Source organism: Mirounga leonina, unplaced genomic scaffold, assembly GCF_011800145.1.
Source record: "Mirounga leonina isolate KUSES-001 unplaced genomic scaffold, KU_Mleo_1.0 Mir_165, whole genome shotgun sequence".
In the NCBI taxonomy this organism is placed as follows: Eukaryota; Metazoa; Chordata; class Mammalia; order Carnivora; family Phocidae; genus Mirounga; species Mirounga leonina.
Window position 1 is genome coordinate 41184265 of NW_023270415.1, and position 20058 is coordinate 41204322.

At 40.3% G+C, this 20058-nt stretch overlaps 1 protein-coding gene across 1 annotated transcript in view; it reads right to left on the bottom strand.

Annotated features, from left to right (window-relative positions):
* Positions 1 to 20058, bottom strand: part of CDH17 (cadherin 17) — a 72525-nt gene that overhangs the window by 35916 nt on the left and 16551 nt on the right. Inside the window, exons 2-7 of the mRNA XM_035011533.1 lie at positions 17182 to 17252; positions 11861 to 11959; positions 4954 to 5088; positions 3888 to 4026; positions 1781 to 1939; positions 1479 to 1678 (exon numbers count right to left, since the gene is read on the bottom strand). Of these exons, the coding sequence (XP_034867424.1) occupies positions 1479 to 1678; positions 1781 to 1939; positions 3888 to 4026; positions 4954 to 5088; positions 11861 to 11959; positions 17182 to 17229 (780 nt within the window). The 5' untranslated portion in view covers positions 17230 to 17252. The remainder of the gene's footprint in view (positions 1 to 1478; positions 1679 to 1780; positions 1940 to 3887; positions 4027 to 4953; positions 5089 to 11860; positions 11960 to 17181; positions 17253 to 20058) is intronic.

The window sequence follows — 20058 nt, forward strand, 5'->3', positions numbered from 1 at the left end:
TCCCTCATCCCTGGTTAGTTATTTAAGCACCACCCTCTTGTCCAAGCCAAAGACGGTGTTCTTGGTTCTCAGGGAGCACTCCTGTGTCCTAAAAATTCAGTCTGACTTGTTTTCTCTTGAGCTGTCCCCCTCGATTCTTCTTCTTGGGTTTCAAGACACCCAAAGCACTTTCCCCCAGGCCTGGGTATCATGTGTAGCACTCTAGAATTTCTCTACTTCAACAACCTTGAGAGCAAATAAGTATGTTTGTTCTTTTTGGCATTTGTAAGTCCTTATGGAGATAACCTAAATAATAAATAAGACTTTAGTAAAGACCTAAGTCTGAAATTCTCATGGCTGTGAGTCCTGACACATTTTCTTAGCTGGTAAAGCAAACTACCTCTTGCTTTCATTCCTTTTCTCACCCTGAAGGTGAGGTTCATTAATTCAACATTTCAACAATTAAATATCCTTTTAAGATAGACAATAGATATGATGGGATGGGCCATTCCAGTGCCCCTTAACAACACCTGTGCAGAAAAACCTTAGGGGAACTACAAACTGAGACTCATAACATTAATACCTTTTATCCCCTTTCACAGATACTACCTCTGAGTTAATCTCCACAACAACCAGAGAGGTGTTGTTATCCCCATTTTATTGATGAGAAGTTGGGGCTCAGAAGAGTTAAACAGCTTATTCATGATCGATCATTAAAATAATGGAGCAGGCACAAGGTTTTGGTTATCTGCTTCTAAATCCAGTGCTCTTTCATTAATCCACAGCTTTCATGTCAAGGAGCTCCTGATATTCCAGAAAAGAAAAGATCTGGGTGGAGACAAGAGCAGATTTCCAGGATCTAAGGTAGGAGGGGACCCAGGGTAAGAGCTCCAGCCATGGGGAGGGGAAGAGGGGGACATGTGAATGAAGAGGAGAGGCACATATAGAAGATGGAGTTGCAGGAGGGTGGTCTCCAAGGGTACAGGTTGCCTACTTGACTCCTACTCTTAGCCAGTCCAATGTCTGTCCCTCAGGCTATGATGGGATGAGTCTACTGGATAAAGACTTTCTCACAAGAATAAGAAGAAGCCTTTCAAAAATATTTACAGTTCCTATTCAAATCATGTATATACACATGATTTGTGCACCATATACAACCCACTCCAGTGCAGCCAAATCCCATACTACTGACAGTAAACAGACATTAGTGGTATCTACTTGGAAGCTGAGGGTGAGCGAAGTTCTCTTTTAAAGCTTGTGTGTGTGTGTGTGTGTGTGTGTGTATCTGAATCCAAGCTGGTAAAGTCCAGCGTTTACCCATGATAATAAACTAATAAACTCCAGAGACTTGGGGCCAGAGACTTTATCTACTTAGTTTGTTTTATAATTATGCTATGAACAAATGTACCAAATAAATGTATCAGTGAAGATCATGAGAGTGGGCCTCCACAAAGCGAGGCCATTTATCTACTAGTCTCAAGACACTCCTTGGGCACTACCTGAGTGATTTTGATGGGGTGAGGATCAGTTGAGTTTTCTACGATCTCCACAGGTTTTGGTGCTTTCCAAATATTCTCCTTCACCATAATATCCACAGATGTGCTGTCACTGAAAGAATTCTCATTCTGGCCTCCCATGTCCTTTACTGAGACCACCAGATTGTAGTTAGGATTCTTACTGGGATCCAGTGCCCGAGATCCTGTGGGAAGTAGGAGAGAAAAAGAAACATCTCCAAAGGTAACACAGATCTAGGTCCCTTTTTCTGACTCAGACAGTCTCACGAGCGCATCACTTGACTTACCTTCTAGGGTAAGTGAAATCGCCCCCGTTTTGTTGTTGATCTGAAAGTACATGATGTTGTTGATCTTGGGAAGCTGAATGACAATTTCATAAATAAGCTGACCATTGGGAGTGGTGGGATCATCCAGGTCTGTAGCATTGACATACATGAAGGGTTTTCCTGTTTAACAAAGTATCCCCAGAGGGGAAAAAAAAGATGTTAATTGAAATCCAAACCAACCATAGCCACTTCTTTCTTCTAAGATAAAATTCTTAGGGGAATGGGGGAATTTATACTAATGGGGAAATGAATCTTTATTCTACTTCCTTCCACTAACATGAGGTTTCTCAAAGTATGGTCCAAGGATTTGTAGGGGTCTTTGAGATTATTTTTAGGTTTGATGGAGTAAAAAACTCATGCATGTGTAAAAGATCCACTGAAGCGCAAGATAATTCAATGGATTTTAGCACAAAGGAGTATCAAAAAAAAGACATTGATATAGTTTTAGATTTCACATTGCCATCAGCCTTTAAGAAACCACCACTTGTTGAGTTCTGGTATAGTATCAAAGAATATCCACAGTTATCGGAAAATGCTATTACAATACTCCTCCCTTTTCCAACTGCATATCTGTGTGAGGCCAGTTTTGCTTCATATGCTTCAACCAAAACAGCATATGGCAACAGAATGGATGCAGAAAAAGACAAGAATCCAATTGTTTTCAGTGAATTACTCCAGTCACTAAGAGATGTGCAAAGATTAAAACAAAGCCACTCTTAATAATTCCTTTTGTCTTTGAAAATAGTTATTTTTCACTAAAATGTGTTGATTATTACTTACCATGAATTAAATTTTTAAAATTCTAATAAAGTAAATATTGGTAGATATAATCAGTGAAGTACTGGAGCCAGCTCATGAGAGCCAATGGTTGAATTTCCAGAAACTTTGTGAGCCAATTATTAACACCATTGGTAGCTTAAAATAAGCCATCGTGGCAGTATTTATACCACAGAAATTGGAAAATCCTACACATCAGGGCTTTTCCCCTCAGAGAGACTGCTATTAAACATTTACCCACACATCACTGGATAGAACCCATATATTTAAAAAAAAAGTTCTTTGGAGTTACTAATAATTTTTAAAAAAACACAGGAGACCAAAAAGTTTGGGAACCACTGATCTAGAAGAGCCTATTAGTAAAGAGAGAAAGAGTAAGACTTGGAAGATTCTTATTTAGCAGAATTCATAAGTGAGTCTTTCGTTGTAAGCTCAGGGATAGAGATGTTCCATGTAATAAAGTGGAAGGAATATTCTCCCCGAGTTATTGGAAGTGGGCATTGGAGAGAGAGATAAAGAAGATTAAGTAACATAGAGGGAAATTTGACAGTGAGTTGGCAGAAATGGCCAAGAGTTTTTCTGAGAACTCAGAAGTCTAATACTCACATTTATTTTCTTCATATTCATATTATGACATAATGCTCCCTCATATCCCCAGATCTTCAATAGAGCCACACACCTATGCCTTGATGAGGGGCTTTTATGGAAATGAAGGGTAGAAGCAAAGTGAAGGGATGAGCTGTAAGTAGGAGTTGCAAGTAAGAGAAGAAAAGGAACTGGGAGCCAACAGTGACCATGAGCATGAAGATTTCTGAGAGAATTTAGGAGAATGAGTTCACCTCTGCAGAGTATTCTTGAGTGTCCTAGAGCTCTACGGTGTTCTAAAGCTCGTTCTAGAATCATAGTTCTCAACCAGGGTGATTTCACCCCCCACGTGACATTTGGCAATGTCTGAAGGCATCTTTGTTGTCACAGCTTGGGAGGAGGGGTTGCTACTGGCGTCTGGTGAGTAGATAGATGTCAGGGATCCTGCTAAACACCCCACAATGCACGGAAGAGCCCCTGACAAAAAGAGAATGATCGGTCCCAAGATGTCAATAGTGCCAAAGCTGAGACGCCATGTCTTAGAGCCATGAGGATAATAAAATAACTCCTAGAGGACTGCTGTGAAATTAAAGTATGAAAGGAAGTGCTGAATGAGTGATGCTGCAGCTGTTAGCCACCCAAATCTGCCCCTTCTGCCTGATATTCTTCACCTTTCCATAAATATCTCCGGACTCCTGCCTTTTACCTGGACGAGAATTCTGTCTTACTGAGCCTTCATACTCTTTCTGGAGAAATGTGGGTCGATTGTCATTGATGTCCTTCACTTCTATGGTGATGGGAACTGGGCCCTCCACTATAGCTCCTTGAGCATCCAGGGCTGAGACCTGATGAAGAAAGGAAAAGGAAACCACCTTGATGAGTCTGATCTTCATATCACACACCCAAAAGTCAGTTGAAGGAAATTAGAGCTCAACGACCCAATAACCTGGTGACTGTAGGGGAGAAAGACACCCATAAAAGCCCCATACTGTGAGCTACTAAAATAGGGACCCAATCAGTTAAACTCTGCTAATCATGTCTGTGTTCTCTCAGCAGTAAGGTATGCTGGACACTGGACATGCTTCTTTTCTAAATATAAGTCAGTGAAATAAGAACATTTTGACCCTTAAGGCTATGGAGGTGCCGTGTGCTCTGACAGAGCATTTTAGTAGTCAACTTGCAAAGCCAATAGAAGTTACTAGATGGGAAGTTTTGCTTGCCCTTTTTTCTACAATTAGCTCTCTACCATTCCTATGTATTCAGATGCCAACCATAAAAAACTAAGGAGGACAAAGAGGGAGAAGGGTCTCTTTAGTCAGAGCCTCTGAACATTGGTTACTTCTGCTTCTTGCAAGGCCCACAGGAGTTCCATCGCCACACTGATGCGGCCTTCTCTGTGGGTCCAAAGCCCACACAATAGCCACAGGCAGATACCACTGAAATATCAGAGAAGCACTGGCTTGTTTTGATCCAGGTGTTTGAGCATGGCCAGACTTGAACAAGTAATGCCATCTGAGGGCTTTGGCAATTCAAATTGAGTTACTCTGGTTAAAAGGCCTGAGGAAGAGGGTATCTTTGCCATACCCAAAGGGGTATCTCTTTGTAGTTGGTAAAAAATGGACAAATGAGATTTGCAAAGCATGCCATTAATGTCAAGAGAGCTGTAACAGGATTCTACGGAAGAGATGAATGTGCGAGTGATACTTCTAGGACAAAGCTAAAGGATGCTCAGAGAGGTTGGAGTTAGGTTCCTTTGACTCTTCTCAAGTCACCTGGAGTTTGTGAACAGCTCTTGTTTCTCTATCCAAGGCTCTGTTATGATATAGAAGTCCATCTGGTTGTATCTGAAATATGCCATCTGTCTCTCCAGTTAGTTTGAAAGTCACAGCAGGAGGACTGGCCTTAAACTGGGAAAAGGCAAAAATCAGATTAGGTTGTAAGGAAACACAATGTTGTAGAAAGTCGCCAATTTCAGGTAACATTTTCATTTGTATAATCACTAAATAAGATCTGAGCTTTTAAAGTTATACATTCTAGGGGGCCTGGGTGGTTCATTCGTTAAGCGTCTGCCTTCGGCTCAGGTCATGATCCCCAGGGTACTGGGATCGAGCCCCGCATCGGGCTCCCTGCTCCATGGGAAGCCTGCTTCTCCCTCTCTCACTCCCCCTGCTTGTGTTCCCTCTCTCACTGTGTCTCTCTCTGTCAAATAAATAAATAAAATCTTTTAAAAATAAATAAATAAATAAAATTAAGTGATACATTCTAGGGGCGCCTGGGTGGCTCAGTCAGTTAAGCGTCTGCCTTCTGCTCGGGTCATGATCTCAGGGTCCTGAGATTGAGCCCCACATCAGGCTCCCTGCTCAGCGGGGAGTCTACTTCTCCCTCTCCCTCTGCCCCGCTGCCCCCCATCCTCTTTCTCTCTCTGTGTGTGTCTCTCAAATAAGTAAATAAAATCTTAAAAAAAAAAAATAAAGTGATACACTCTGAAAGTTTGCTTGAACATTAACTATTTAACCTTTAAAATACATTTCCTTCAAGAAACAATGTATGATATAATTTAATACATTGACAAAAGCCAATTGATGCTTTAAATTGTAGCTGGAGTTAGATGAGATTTTTTTCTGAGAATATCTGAGAGCTTTAACATTGCTAGCTTCTAAGAAACATTAAAAGAAATAACTTTATTGCTAGGATAAAAAAAGATGTCATCTGGTACTTCTAACCATTGTGACAAAGGTCAAGAGACATTTTAATATTAAGGAAAACAATTTCGAAGTGGCTTTAACTTGATAAAATTCTATATGACAATCTCTTAATTATGTTTTCAGAAGTGAAGAAAATATCAATAATTATTCATGGAAGAATTATAGCACTTTTAAGACCACAAGAATAGAAAATTCACATAAAATAAAGCAGACATGAAAGTTTGTTCAACCTCATTAATAATTTTAATACACATTTATAATTTTTATTAACATTAAAAATCAATAACAGCCAATGTTGTACAGGACATAAAGAAACACATATATTATTGATGGAAGTGTAAATTAGCACAAATTTCCCTTTGGAAATCACCTGAGGCATAGAATGTAGTCTTTGATAGCAAACATCACTTAACAGAATTTATCCTAAGGAAATATTTCTCCAACAATAAACTACATGCTTGTAGTATAAGTAGCCTTATTTACAATGCTGGAAAGTTGAAAACTCCTAACGAACAAAAACTAAAGATGGTAATATTATTACAGCACATAAAGTTGATAAAACAGTAATCATTAAAATGTTCATTCTACAAATTATGAAGCAGCATAAGAAAAAATGATATTATGGAAAGTAACAAAAGGAGACTATAAGAGTAAATCTAAACTATGATTGTAACAGTACCAAAAGCATTCATGTCAGTGGGCAAGATATGGGAAAAAACTAGTTAATGTGCTAAGTGGGTAGAACTGTGAGTGAATACTTTTTTGTGTTTGCTTGTTGATATTATGTTGTTTATATAATAAAGAAAAGTGTTACTATTTTGTGTTTTAAGGATATCAATGGGAAAGATGGAATAAGGATCTGAAAAAAAACTTTTCCTCCATAAAAGCAATGAAAAACTGGAAAAAAAATTATAAATAAATATCAACTTTTTCAGAACCTTGGAAATTAACCAAATGCTTGCAAGATCCAAGAAGTGTTTAATTAAGAAAATTACTATCAATAAGAACCAAGTTTTGTTATTACTTTGACTTGCCCTAATTCCATTGTCTTTTCTCAAGATATGCATTAACCTTGAAATCCAACAGCCTCACAGCCTCAGTACTATGGAGGGGGCAGAAAGGGTTTGGAGTTTCCCAAAATCCCCATTCCCAGACAACTGCTATTATCTGACCTATCTGGAGTTCCCTGGAAACACCTACTCAAAAGGCTTGGCTTTATCTGACCTCAGAGTTCACTCACTGCAAATGGTTTTTCTCTTGGAGAATTTGTCAAAAATAATCATCAGCAATTGTTTAACATTGCAGCTACCTGAGGCAGTGATAACAGTTGATACAAACAAGAAGCTGACCAAAATACTTAAAAAGTTCCTCTGGGAAGTAAGATGACCCTAGGGGGCATTGAAAATCTCCAATATAGGGGTGCCTCGGTGGCTCAGTTGGTTAAGCATCCAGCTCTTGATTTCAGCTCAGGTCATGATCTCAGTCCCGAGATTGAACCCTGCATCAGGCTCTGCACTCAGCGAGGAGTCTGTTTCACTCTCCCTCTCCCTCTGCCTATCCCCCTGCTTGCGCTCGCTCTCTCTATATAAAATAAATTAATAAATCTTTAACAATAATTAAAAATAAGAAAAAAACAAGATTGAAATAACTGAAATCAGGAATGTAAAAGGGAACATTGCTACCAACCTTACAGAGATAAAAAGGGTTAATGAGAATATGATAAGTAATTATTTCCCCCATGAATTAGACAACCTCAGTGAAATGGATGAATTCTTACACAGGCAGAAACTGTCAAAACTAACTAAAAAACAAATAGGAAATCTGAATAAAACTATAACAAGTAAAGAGATTGAATTAGTAATTAAAAACTTACACAAAGGAAAGCTCAGTACCAGTTGGCTTTACTGGTAAATTCTACTTAACACATAAAGAAAAAATAACACCAAATCTTCACAGATGCTACCAAAAAGTAGAGTAGGGAATACTTCCCAATTCATTCTAGGAGGATAGTATCATCCTGATATGCAAATCAGAAGAGACAACCCAATAAAACTGCAGACCACTATTTCTTACGAATATAGATGCAAAAATCTTCAACAAAATACTAGCAAACTGAATCTAGCCACATATAAAAACAATTATATGCCATGACCACGTAGAATTTATACCAGAATATGAGGCTGGTTCAATATACGAAAATCAATTAATTTAATACCCTATGTTGATAGAATAAAGGACAAAACCAAATGAATATCTCAATAGAGGCAGGAAGTCATTTGACAAAATCCAACATTCTTTCTTGATTAAAAAAGAATACTCAACAAACTAGGAATAAAAGGTAATTTCCTCTGTATCTTTGGGTTAAATACCTAGTAGTGCAAAAATACAGATGTAGTGAAAAGAAGGGGCACATGCACCCCAATGTTCATAGCAGCAATGTCCATAATAGCCAAACTGTGGAAGGAACTGAGAGGCCCTTCAACAGATGAATGGATAAAGATGCAATACATATATATAATGAAATATTACTCAGCCATCAGAAAGGATGAATACCTACCATCTGCATCGGCATGCATGGAACTGGAGGGGATTATGCTAAGTGAAATAAGTCAATCAGAGAAAGATAATTATCATATGATTTCACTCATATGTGGAACATAAAGAATAGTGCAGAGGACCACAGGGGAAGGGAGGGAAAACTGAATGGGAAGAAATCAAAGAGGGAGACAAACCATAAGAGTCTCTGGATTCTGGGAAACAAACTGAGGGTTACAGAAGGGAGGCGGGTGGGGGAATGGGGTAACTGGGTGATGGGTATTAAGGAGGGCACGTGTGGGATGAGCACTAGGTGTTATATGCGACTAATGAATCATTGAACACTACAACAAAAACTTATGATGTACTACTATATGCTGGCTAACTGAACATAATAAAAAAAAAAAAGAAGGTAATTTCCTCAACCTGATAAAGGGCATCTAAGAAAAACCCACAGCTAACCTTATAATTAATGGTGAAAGAATAAAAGCTTTCCCCAAAAGGATTAGAAACAAGAAAAGATTTCCCAATCTTGCCACTGTATTCAAGGTCCTAGGCAAGAAAAAGAAATAAAAAGCATCCAGATTAGAAAGAAAGAAGTAAAACTATCCCATTCACAGATGACATGATTTTATATATGGAAAATCCTAAGGAATCTAAAAAATTTATTACTGCTAATAAACAAGTCCAATAAGGTTGCAGAATAAAATATCAATATAAAAAATCAATTGTATTTCTACATGCAAGCAAAGAACAATCTAAAAATGATATTAAGAAAACAATTTCATTTATAACACGATTGAAAAGAATAACATACTTCAGGATAAATTTAACCGAAGAAATATAATATTTGTAAAGTGAAAACTATAAAACATTGTTGAAAAAAATTAAAGAAGATCTAAATAAATGGAAAAACATCCCATCAAAATTAAAAGCCTTTGTGCTTCAAATGGCACTATCAAGAAAATGAGACAAAAATCCATAGAATGTGAGAAAATATTTGCAAATCATATATCTGATAAGGAGCTTGTATGCAGAATATATAAAGAGCTCTAACAACCCAATTAAAAAATAGGCAAAAGATTTCTCCAAAGAAGATATACAAATAGCCAATAAGCACATGAGAAGATACTCAACATCATTAGTCATTAGGGAAATGCAAACCCAAACCACAAAGAAAAAAATAATACCATTTCACCCCCATGAGGATAGCTGTAATAAAAAACACAGATAATAACAAGCATTGGCAAGGATGTAGAGAAATTGGAACCCGTAAACAATGCTGGTAAGAATGTAAAATAGTTTAGTTGCTTTGAAGAACAGTTTTACGGTTCTTCAACAAGTTAAGCACTGAATTAACTATGATCCAGCAATTCCACTCCTAGGTATATATCCAAAAGAGTTGAAAACATATGTCCACAAAAAGTTGTACATGATTGTCCATAATAGCATTATTCATCATAGCCATAAATGTCCATCAGTTGATAAATGGCTATTGAAAATGTGGTATATATCCATACAATGGAATATTATTCAGCTACAAAAAGGGAATAAAGTATTAATACCTGCTACAATACAGATGAACTTTGAAAACATGCTAAGTAAAAGAAACCACACACAAAAGCCCACATGTATGACTCTATTTACATTAAATGTCCAGATAGGCAAATCTACAGATACTGAAAGTAGATTTGTGTTTACCAGGGGCTGGGAAGAGAGAATGGGGACTGTTAATAGATACAGGGTTTCTTTGAGGCTCGTGAAAATGTTCTGGAACTCGATAGTGGTGATAGTTGCACATCTTTGTGATATATTAAAAATCCATGATTTGTACATTTTAAGAGTAGACTTTATGGTGTGTAAGCTAAATCTCATTAGAAAGGGAAAAACTGACCTAGCTCAGATTTGTATCATACTATCTTATGATCTGGAAACCCCTAGGGTACTGAGCTAGTTGTAAATCCTCAATGAAAGAAGTCTGTGACTGTTTAATTCTTTTTTTTTTTTTTCTTTGTTCTGTTTTTTAAGATCTCTTACCAACCCAAGGACCAGTCTCATGGGGCAATGAGCTCGCTTTGTGTCTCCCAAACTCCAGGCAAGAATACATCAAGCGGTGCTAAAGGAAGGGATCTGTACAACTCCTCCCACCACGGTAATGAAGAGTTCAAAGTGCATCTTACTACTAAGTTTGCTGCATCCTCTCCACATACAAAGATGGAGAAGGCATGGTCTGCTTGACTAGGAGTCACGAGACCTGTTTTCTAATCTCAGCTCTGCTATTAACTTATTTAAGCCTCAGTTTCCTTATCTGTAAAACAAGTGGTTGGTACCGAAAGTCTCCTAGGTCTACAGAGATTCTGAGATCTTAGGAAGGAAATCCCCTTCATCTCCCACTCCTCTACTCCAACACACTCACCCATAAATAAGAAATGTTCAGCCATGACAACTGGCCAAAAAGAGATAGGCTTTGTAGGGTGGTTAATGGAAAAAGAACAGAAAAAGAAGTAAAGCAACTCAAGGAATGGGACCCTCAGAGACTGAAATCATCCTATCCAGCCAGTTTCTAGGTCTGTGAGGTGTGCAACTTTGGGATTGCCTCTATGTGGTCCTGATTCTGTTCACTGGAATGTGGACCTGTGCTCACAGAAAACCTATTCGATATTGCCCATCCTTGGTACATGCTTTTCCCTCTGGCAGCACAGGGCAGGTGTTCAGCAACCCTCCATTGCTCCCACAGTACCTGGGTGGGGGTCATGCGCACACCCCAAAAGCTCATCAAACCATCCTCAACCACTCCAAGGCCAAGTGGGCTCCCCCAGAAGATTTCTGGTAAATGCAGGAGTATGTTTTTCTCCCTCCCCATTATATTTCCAGGATTTTTTCAGTGTCCTTTATAGCTGGAGTCTCTTATTCCCATCTACAGGCCACCCCTCAGTCTGATGCTTTTCTCAGTTATCTAACTACAGAAGATGACCACCTCCCAGCATGGCCAACCCATAGGCAAGGGCCCAGGGATGGGTTCAGAGGAGATACTAAGGAAAAGCACACCATTCCAGTGCTACTCCAAAGAACCTGCATCTTCCAATGCTTCAAGCAGCATACTGATTGGATGGACAGTCAGGTGGCCATTCCACTCCAGAGGCTTGTTCCCTTCCCACCCTGGGGGAGAAGCAGAACCTATAGGTACCAAGCTCCCCACCCCAGGGAAGGGAGCACTCCCTCCAGACACAGTTGAAGAAGTCTGAATGAGAATGTCATGCACAACCCCTCACAAGACCGAGACACCCATCTCTCTGTTTAACTTAGCTTCTGAACTCATTCTTGATAATGAGATCTGCCATGCCTCCATTTTATTTCCTTCTATACAGTAGATTAAGGAGTAAAGTCCACTGCAAGAGCCTGTAAAATCAAGATAACAGTGATCAAGAGGAGCCATTACCTGGAATATGACTTGACTCGCTTCTTGGCCTTCAAAAATAGAAAATGTCTTGGGTTCCAGGGGTCCACTAAACTTCCCCTCTTGGCTATATCCAATTGTCTGTTAAAAAAGGAAAGACAAAGAGAAAAATTGGCATACCCATCATTATGAATATATACGTCCCTCTTGCTGATTTTATTAAGGCTTCCAGGACTGATATATGAAACACAAGATTCTAAACTAGCTCAAAACAATGCAAAATGTAGTCAAAACAGGTAGAAAGAGATTTTTGATATTCTTGAGCTTCTACTATGTCAAGATGGCTTGCCATGAGCCTTACACTGTCTTTCTCATTTGACCATTCCAGCAACCACCGTATGGGGAGAATATTAACACTCCCATGTTACAAAGTGAGGCTCACAGAGGTGAAGCCACTTGCGCAGAGTAAATTCCACAAGTGGCTGACAGGGCACACACAGGGGGTTCTGACTGAACCAGTTTCTATCTTCCCACAGTGCCACTCTGCCTTCTAAATACCACACAGTTTTATACCAGCTTCTTAAAACACCTCTCCTCTACTCCGGTTAGTTTAGAAGAACATTTCTGGCAGATTGCCAGCACCCCACAGTTTAGTCACTTCAAGGACAACTGAATTTATAAGGGAGAGAAATATGTAGATGTGTTGAGTCCAGTGCTTACTCTGCACACCATTACATGGTACATTTTAGTCAAATCTGAATCTGAATTTGAACTGCGACTTCAAGAAACACTTCCTGTTTTAACATTTGATTAGCAATCTATACTCATGTAGGAAAAAAAAAAAAGAACAAAATGTTTACTTTAAGCAGTAGCCCTACGATATTTCTAAAGCCCAAAGCCCCTGAACTTGAGAGGCAAGCAGCCTCTGCAGACCCCCAAATCCAGGCTGGGATAGCAGTACGTGGTGGCTGCGACAGGGAAAAGAGGAATCAGTATGCAGTGAGCTCAGTCCTGAGCAGTTAATCCTGACAACAACTTGGGGACAAATTCTGACAGTTAGCTCTGTTTTACAGGCAATGAGACTAAGATGCTGAGAGGTGAAGCAATTTGCCCAAGTTGGGACGGGAAGCAGGATTCGAACCTATGGCTGCGATGGGTGCTCTCAGCCACTGTGCCCCACTACCCATCAGAGGGAGCAAAAATGGCCAGGACAATCTGGCAGGAAAACAGGAGCATCAAGGATGTGCAGGAGGGTGTGACTCCCACTGTCCCCAGCCCAGAAGGATGAGGAGCCTACTGCAGCCCCTGCCATCCCTCCATCTTCCACCATGACTGTGCCTCTAAAGGAAGCTGAGCACAACATGCGGCACACGCAGGGACAGCCAGCCATCAGCCCACCCACAAAGGGCACCCTCTAGAACGAGGGACTTAGCACCCATACCCAAAGCTGGTGTCCCCTCCTTCTTGTGTGATTCTTCAGGTCTCCAACTTGTGTAGAAACCAGGGGTGGGATAGGTTAGGATCAGAAGTATAATATGAGAAGTATATGGTTTGGGAGCTAGAGAGGTAAAACCAAGAAAGTAAGAAGAACTAGGGGGAAGAGAATTTGGTGTTTTCCACTTCTTTAGGGAGAGCAAGTACACTCTTGGGATGGACATACTGAGAATAATAATTGGGATAAGAGTAGGGGGGAGAAGCTTCCACTATGCCCCTTGGTTCACTGAATCTCGATTAACTTGATACCAGTTATCTGGCAAATGAAAACACAGAGGGCTTTGGAATCTGGTCCCCTCACCCTCAGAGTTGTAGCAGGCTCATGGACTAGCTGCCCCCAGCCATCGCCCACCTCTCTCCCTTGGGAAGCCATCAGGGCAGCCAAGTGACCCAGTTTGGGCTCATGAAACAAAAGGTGAAATCTGCTGGGGGAGTCCTGGTCAAGCTTTTACTCTCCCAGTGAAAAAAGACAGATGTGGCTGGATTTGCCACCCCCTTCTCTGTTGTTCTTGCTCAGACAATAGACCTCATGTCTATGGCTGTGGTGGTTGTCATGAAACCATGAGGGGACAAACCAACTCAAATAATGGGGGAGCAAAGAGAAAGAAGCTCAAGTCTCTGGTCACATCACAGAAATGCAAAACCCGCCTTGGGATGCCCACTTCAGGCTTCTTGTTCTCTGAGGAAAAGAAACTCTCCTTACTAAGTTGCTCCAAAGTTGAACTTCCTGTTCCCTATATTGAAAGCACTCTTAACTGACACAATAATTCGATAGACTTCTAGCTCATCAGTTCCTTTTAAGGACTATCTTCCTCTGGGCGCTCTTGCTCCCTTATACTCCTTTTCCACATCTTCTCTGGAGGACGGGACACAAGACCTGGAGGTAGACGTCCAGGCACTGCCATGGTCGGTACAAGACAAGGGTGGGGCTTTCTGTGAGGCCGCTACTTAACAGCAAACTGCCTTCATCAACTTTGTGCTCACGTCAGCAGGGGCCAGTCTTCCAGCAGTTCACACCAGTGATGGCATCCAGAAGAAACCCCCATTAGTCAGTCTATCTCAGTGGCAAGGTTCAAAGTCGGGTTCTCATAACAGGACGGCAAATCTCCCTTTGTGTCATTAACGTGGTTATTGAGGCTATAAAGATTTCAAAGTGCATGTGCATGTCATGAGTCATCAAGCCATACCGCCAGAACTGGGAAAGACAGTGTGGGGGAACTGGTGAAACGAAAAGAGGGTCCATGCAGGAGTTGGAGGGATAATGCCCATCATCATGCACAAAGAGGTAAAAGGAAGGGAAGGGAAGGGAACTGTCATTTTTTAATGTTCCCTGTGCAACAGCTGTGGGACTAGACCCCCCACACACACACACATATCATTTCTTCTGATCCTCAACAAGATCAGGGAAGTGTCTCCAGAGAAGTCCCACAGCGGAGACAGAGAATGTGGGATGAAGCCAGCTCTGTTGGACCACCAAGCCCCAATTCCGAGCCACACTGCTACCCTGCCTTCCAGGCCAGCAAAGGACACATGCAGCTGCCAGATGTGCCTGCCTCGTAGCCGTCCTCATCATACTTTCCAGCAAGACTTCTCTGCAGGGATAGATAGTATTTATGCCAAACTCTTATTCCTTCTAGAAGAAGTATAATCCCAGGCAAAACTCTAGAGTAGGTGGCTTCTCCTTGATTTCTCTGCCTCCCTATTCAGCACACTTTCCCAAACCCAGATCACTCACTCGCTTTCTCTTCAGGGCCCTTGCAATATATTCATGCAATGTTCCTCACCCTCTCTGGGAACCAGTGCTCAGAAAAGAACAGGAGAACCACTGGCAGTCTGGGATAAATGACTGGCAATCACTTCACATCGCTATCTCTGCTGAATAAAGCCTTATGCTGAAGGAAAGCTTCAACTAAACTTCCAGTCTTCACAGGAGAGGGTCTGGAAGCAGGGGTGGGTGGGGGCGGGAGAGAGAAGTGGCTCCATCCTAATGCCCCTGCAATCCCACCGCACAGGTAGCAACCCGCCCCCGCAACCAGACACAGCTGTGCACGTGGCTATCTCCTGGACAAGGCTCTTGCTGCCAGCAGGGGTTTGGGCATTATTTCTTACTCTAGGTAGAAGTCCCACTGGGCTGAGATTAGAGAGAAGGAAAAATGATTTCCCACCTTTTATCCAGAAAAAAAATTATGCATGTCCCATTCTCAGACAAGATAAGCCCACTAATATCAAATTATCATGACAGAATCTTCTCTTAAATCTTGTTGTCTCCTAATATAAGTCCACAATTATATATTTAATTTCTACTCTACTCCTAGCATGGTGCTATGTGCTGAGGCTACAGACATGACTAAAAGATAGTCCTCCTCATGGAAGTCAAAGTCCATATGAGCGTAGACACTGAATATTTAAAATGCTATAGTAAGGGGTGCCTGCGTGACTCAGTCAGTTAAGTGTCTGACTCTTGATTTCAGCTCAGGTCTTAATCTCAGGGTCGTGAGTTCAAGTCCCACATTGGGCTCCAGGCTGGGCCCAATATATGCAGTAGTAATAGCAGCCAATAATAAGAATAGGCAATATTTATGCAGTGCTTAGACTGTGCCTGTCACTGATCCCAGGGCTCTATAAATGCATTATCTCATTTAATTGTCACAACTACCAAAAAGGCAAGTACTCTTATGAGATCCATTCCACAGGGCAAAAAACTGAGGTTCAGGGCTTAAGTAACTCACCCAAGCTCCTATCACTAGGAAGGGGCAGTGCCAGTTTTGTACCCAGGTCTGACTTCACTACCAGCCTGTGATAATAGAGATGGCAAAGGGCATTTGAAGGATGAGAAGAGGAGAGAAGCCAAGAGGAGATGTTTGACCTAGTCCTTACGCAGTCTTGGTGACAAGTTTTGAGCCCCGGGTCTGTGCAGAGGCACCTTGCTCACAAAATTTGAACTGTAGCTTCCCCTCCTCCCCCAAGAAGAAGGCTCTGGTTAGGTTTACAAGTTTGGCTCTATTTCATTCTGTAAATATTCGGGACTGTGAGGGTTCTAGAGGGCTCTCAGGAACTCAGAATTTGATGTTATTTTGGGGTCCCAGAAGAAAGGAACCAAGATCTGAGGTGTGAAGATCTAGTAACGTCCTTCTAAGGAGGAAGCAAATGCTTCCCCATAATCTTGCTTCATAATACAACAGATTGTTGGGTCAGTATATGATCTTTTATGAGCCTAATGAATAAAACAACATTGGCACCCCACTATCTACCCAAGATCGAGGGCTGGGTCTCTCCAGGTTCCATCCAGCTCCAACTTGTAGAAGCCTGTCAATTGAGAGGGTTGGCTTAACAAATGGCTAAAGACAACTCTGACCAGAAAACTCCAAACCACATATGGGAAGAAAAGCACAGAGCAGAGCAGGGTTGAAAATAGAGAAAATGCTTTTCTTAATATTTCGGTGGTAATTTTTCACGGTCAAAGTAAAAAAAAAAAAAAAAGTCAAGATTAAGGGACATAAACTAATATACACACATATACCTAGACTATAGATACATATATACTGTATACAAAGACCAATATAGGCTTCAGTATACTTTTCTTTCCAGATTTCCTGAGCTATACATGAAGGTCTAAATATGAATAGACAGATTTGTTTTAAACCTTGTCCATTAAGTGGTACTGGCTTTTAAGAGCTGAGAAAAAGTACTTCCCTGGTTGCAGGATAGACATATGACTTGTAGCCATTTCACTGGGCAAACTACGGGTCCTTTGTATACAATTTAATTTTGATAGACCTTTTTTAAGTCATGATAATCATTGTTTCCCTGGTATGAGGTAGAAAATGTCAGAAAATATTCTAGTAAATAAAGAAAGAACATCCTCTTACCAAATACAGTATAAGGAGACACAAGCAATGCAGTTGGGCTTGCATCATTGCCGTTTTCTATATTGAAACTCCTGTGAATAAACCAGAGAATAAAAGTGATTAGTTACCAGTCTGTTAAAATCATGTCTTTCCAGCCAGAAAGGATCATTGGACAATATCCAGTTATAAGCCTAGTAGAATGGGATCATTAAAGGCCAGCTTCTTCTCTTTAGGGAACAACCCAGTCTTCCAGAAGCTTCATGATACCTCATCCAGAGGAACACACAAGTCAACATCTCAAAAGAAGCTCATGGTAATTCTATTTCTTTACCTGCTTCGCTTTATTATAATCGTCTCCACTTATAGGTCTTAAATGATAGAAAAGAAGTATAGTTTTCACTTTTATTATATGCATGGGAAAGATATGTTTGGGCAAATGCCAGGATAACTAGATATTAACATTTTAATGGTTCTGATTCAAAGCGGCAAATACATGAGATTCCTCAAACAGAAAGAACTCAAGAATGTTCACAGTCCTTCATTCAAAGACCTCACCAGCCAAACTCTGGTCTTCTAAACATTGTTGTTAACTAGGCAATATGCCTAAGGAAAAGGTATACTTTTTATTACTCCAAAAGCAACCAAATAAGAATACAAACTCTGTTCTTATTCTCTTCTGTTCAGTATTATTTTTCCTTTCTTTCTTGTGGCTTCACATTTTTTAGAAATTATAACTTTCACCCTGAGACACATCATGACTAACTGATTTTAAGATCTGATATAAATTTTCCACATGGCCTGTAAGGCAAGGCTGTTGCCTGTCATAATACTGGACTGCCAACCAAAAGATCAACAAAATGAAAAATGCACTCATTTCACTAAAATTCCAATCGCTTCATTATCTCTAGGGACTAAGGGTGATCCTGGTTTACTGTTTCATCTTTTTCTTTCTTTCTTTTCCTTTTTTTCCCTTTTTCTACATTGCATTTATCTCACTAATATACTCAGCATGAAAAAATGGTTACTGAAATTCGAACCACTCTAAAAATGTAGTCCCTGAAATTTTTTAATTCCTTACATTGGATAGCTTATATTTGAACTTTAAAAAGGTAAAAGCACTATCCCATTTTAGCCTCACAAATGCTACAAATGCCCTGGGAGATAAAGATCGAAATAAGCATTTATTAAGTATCAACTAGGAGGTAGATTTGGGGAGGGGCTTTTACCAACAGCATAACAGTGGTGTAGACAATGGATTCTGAGTCCGAAAGCCTGGACCAGAAACCCAGCTCTACCTTTCACTAGCTGTGCTGCCATGGGTATTACCACTTAATTTCCCTGCGCCAGTTTCCTCAAACAGAAAATACAACACAATTGCTCAATAATAAACATGTGAGTTTCTCACGGACAGGATGAGTTGGGAAACGTTATACTAATTTTATATAGGAGGACACGGAGATTCAAAGTTAAGCAATTCGCCCAGTACGTAGGTAGGAAGGGACATTGCCATGCTTCCAGCCAGATCTGTCAGAGCCCAAAGACCCAAACCTCTTTTAACTCTTTCTACGGTACCGTAGGTAGTGAGGGAGCTGCTGAGATACGGATGTAGGCCCAGAGAAACAGAGATATGAAAAATGTATATATTGTTTCTACATGCTAAATCCGGGAAGCAACCTTTCCCAAGGTTCTATAGCTATTTGAAGGAAGAGCTAGGATTAAAACCCTTCAGGACAGTCAGTCATAAACTCGGTGAATGTTTAAAAGTTAGCTTTTGCAACAGAATTAATTTGGTCGTTGTGTATAAACATCATTTTAGAATTGACTCATTATCCTAAACACAAGACATTTTTCTACAGCTTTCAACTGCTTATGTGGTGTGGAGACCCATGGAAATAAATAACAATGGCCGGCTCTAGCATACTGCAATATCAAATAGGTAAATGAATAAATTATTAAGTCTAACTCGGTTTTTGTTTTTTTTAATCTAGCGAAATGCACATGATCAGCTTGTAAGAGGAGAAATACAGACGATAATGGCGCATTTGGGGATCATTCTCCTCAAGCTCTTCAGCATTCAAGAGTTTTCAAGTACTGGTCCCCAACTTACTCTTCCAGCCTTATCTCCCACTCCCTTCCCACACTCAGTAACTCTGTCTACCCGGACGGACTCTGTACCCTGAGCCTTCCTGCCTCCACTCTTTGGCACTTGCTGCCCACCCCACCCAGCATGAGGCCAGCTGGAATAAATGGACAGTCAATATTTGCATCAGGAAGTTGGAGGGAGGTTGTTCTTCCTCACCTCTACATGTACTACAGGTCATACCTTACCTTCTAGGTCCAAATTGTTCATTGATTTTAAAAGCACTGAATTACTATAAAAAGCTTCTCTCATATGACAGATCCTGTGCTAAGAAGTGGGATAACCAAATAAGGGGTAGAGAGTCTGCCTTCATGGAGTTAGAACCCAAATCCTACTTCCTTCATGAAATCTTTCCTAATTTCCAGCCAGAAGTGTCTTCCTCTCAAAGCCCCTCCTGACTGCATTTTTTTAAATCATTTATTTATATATCTGTGTTATTGCCTGTACTAGAAAACAAAATCCTTCAAGGCAGAGGCCTTATTTTTAAAAGTTTTTTGAGCCTCTCACAGTTTGTCAGGCGATGCTTTGCATATATTAATCCCTCAACAGATGTTTGTTAAATTCTAAAACATTTTAATTATCTAACAGTGATATCCTATGAATTTGTCCAATCTATAAGAGCTTTCGGAATAAACATAATATGTTCAAGGAAACTAATTTGAGATTTAAAGATTTGTTTTGATGCAAAGTAATAAATTTTTATTGTCGATGAAAAGGGTCTCTTCTCTTTTAAATACACTAACAGATTTCTGCTCAGT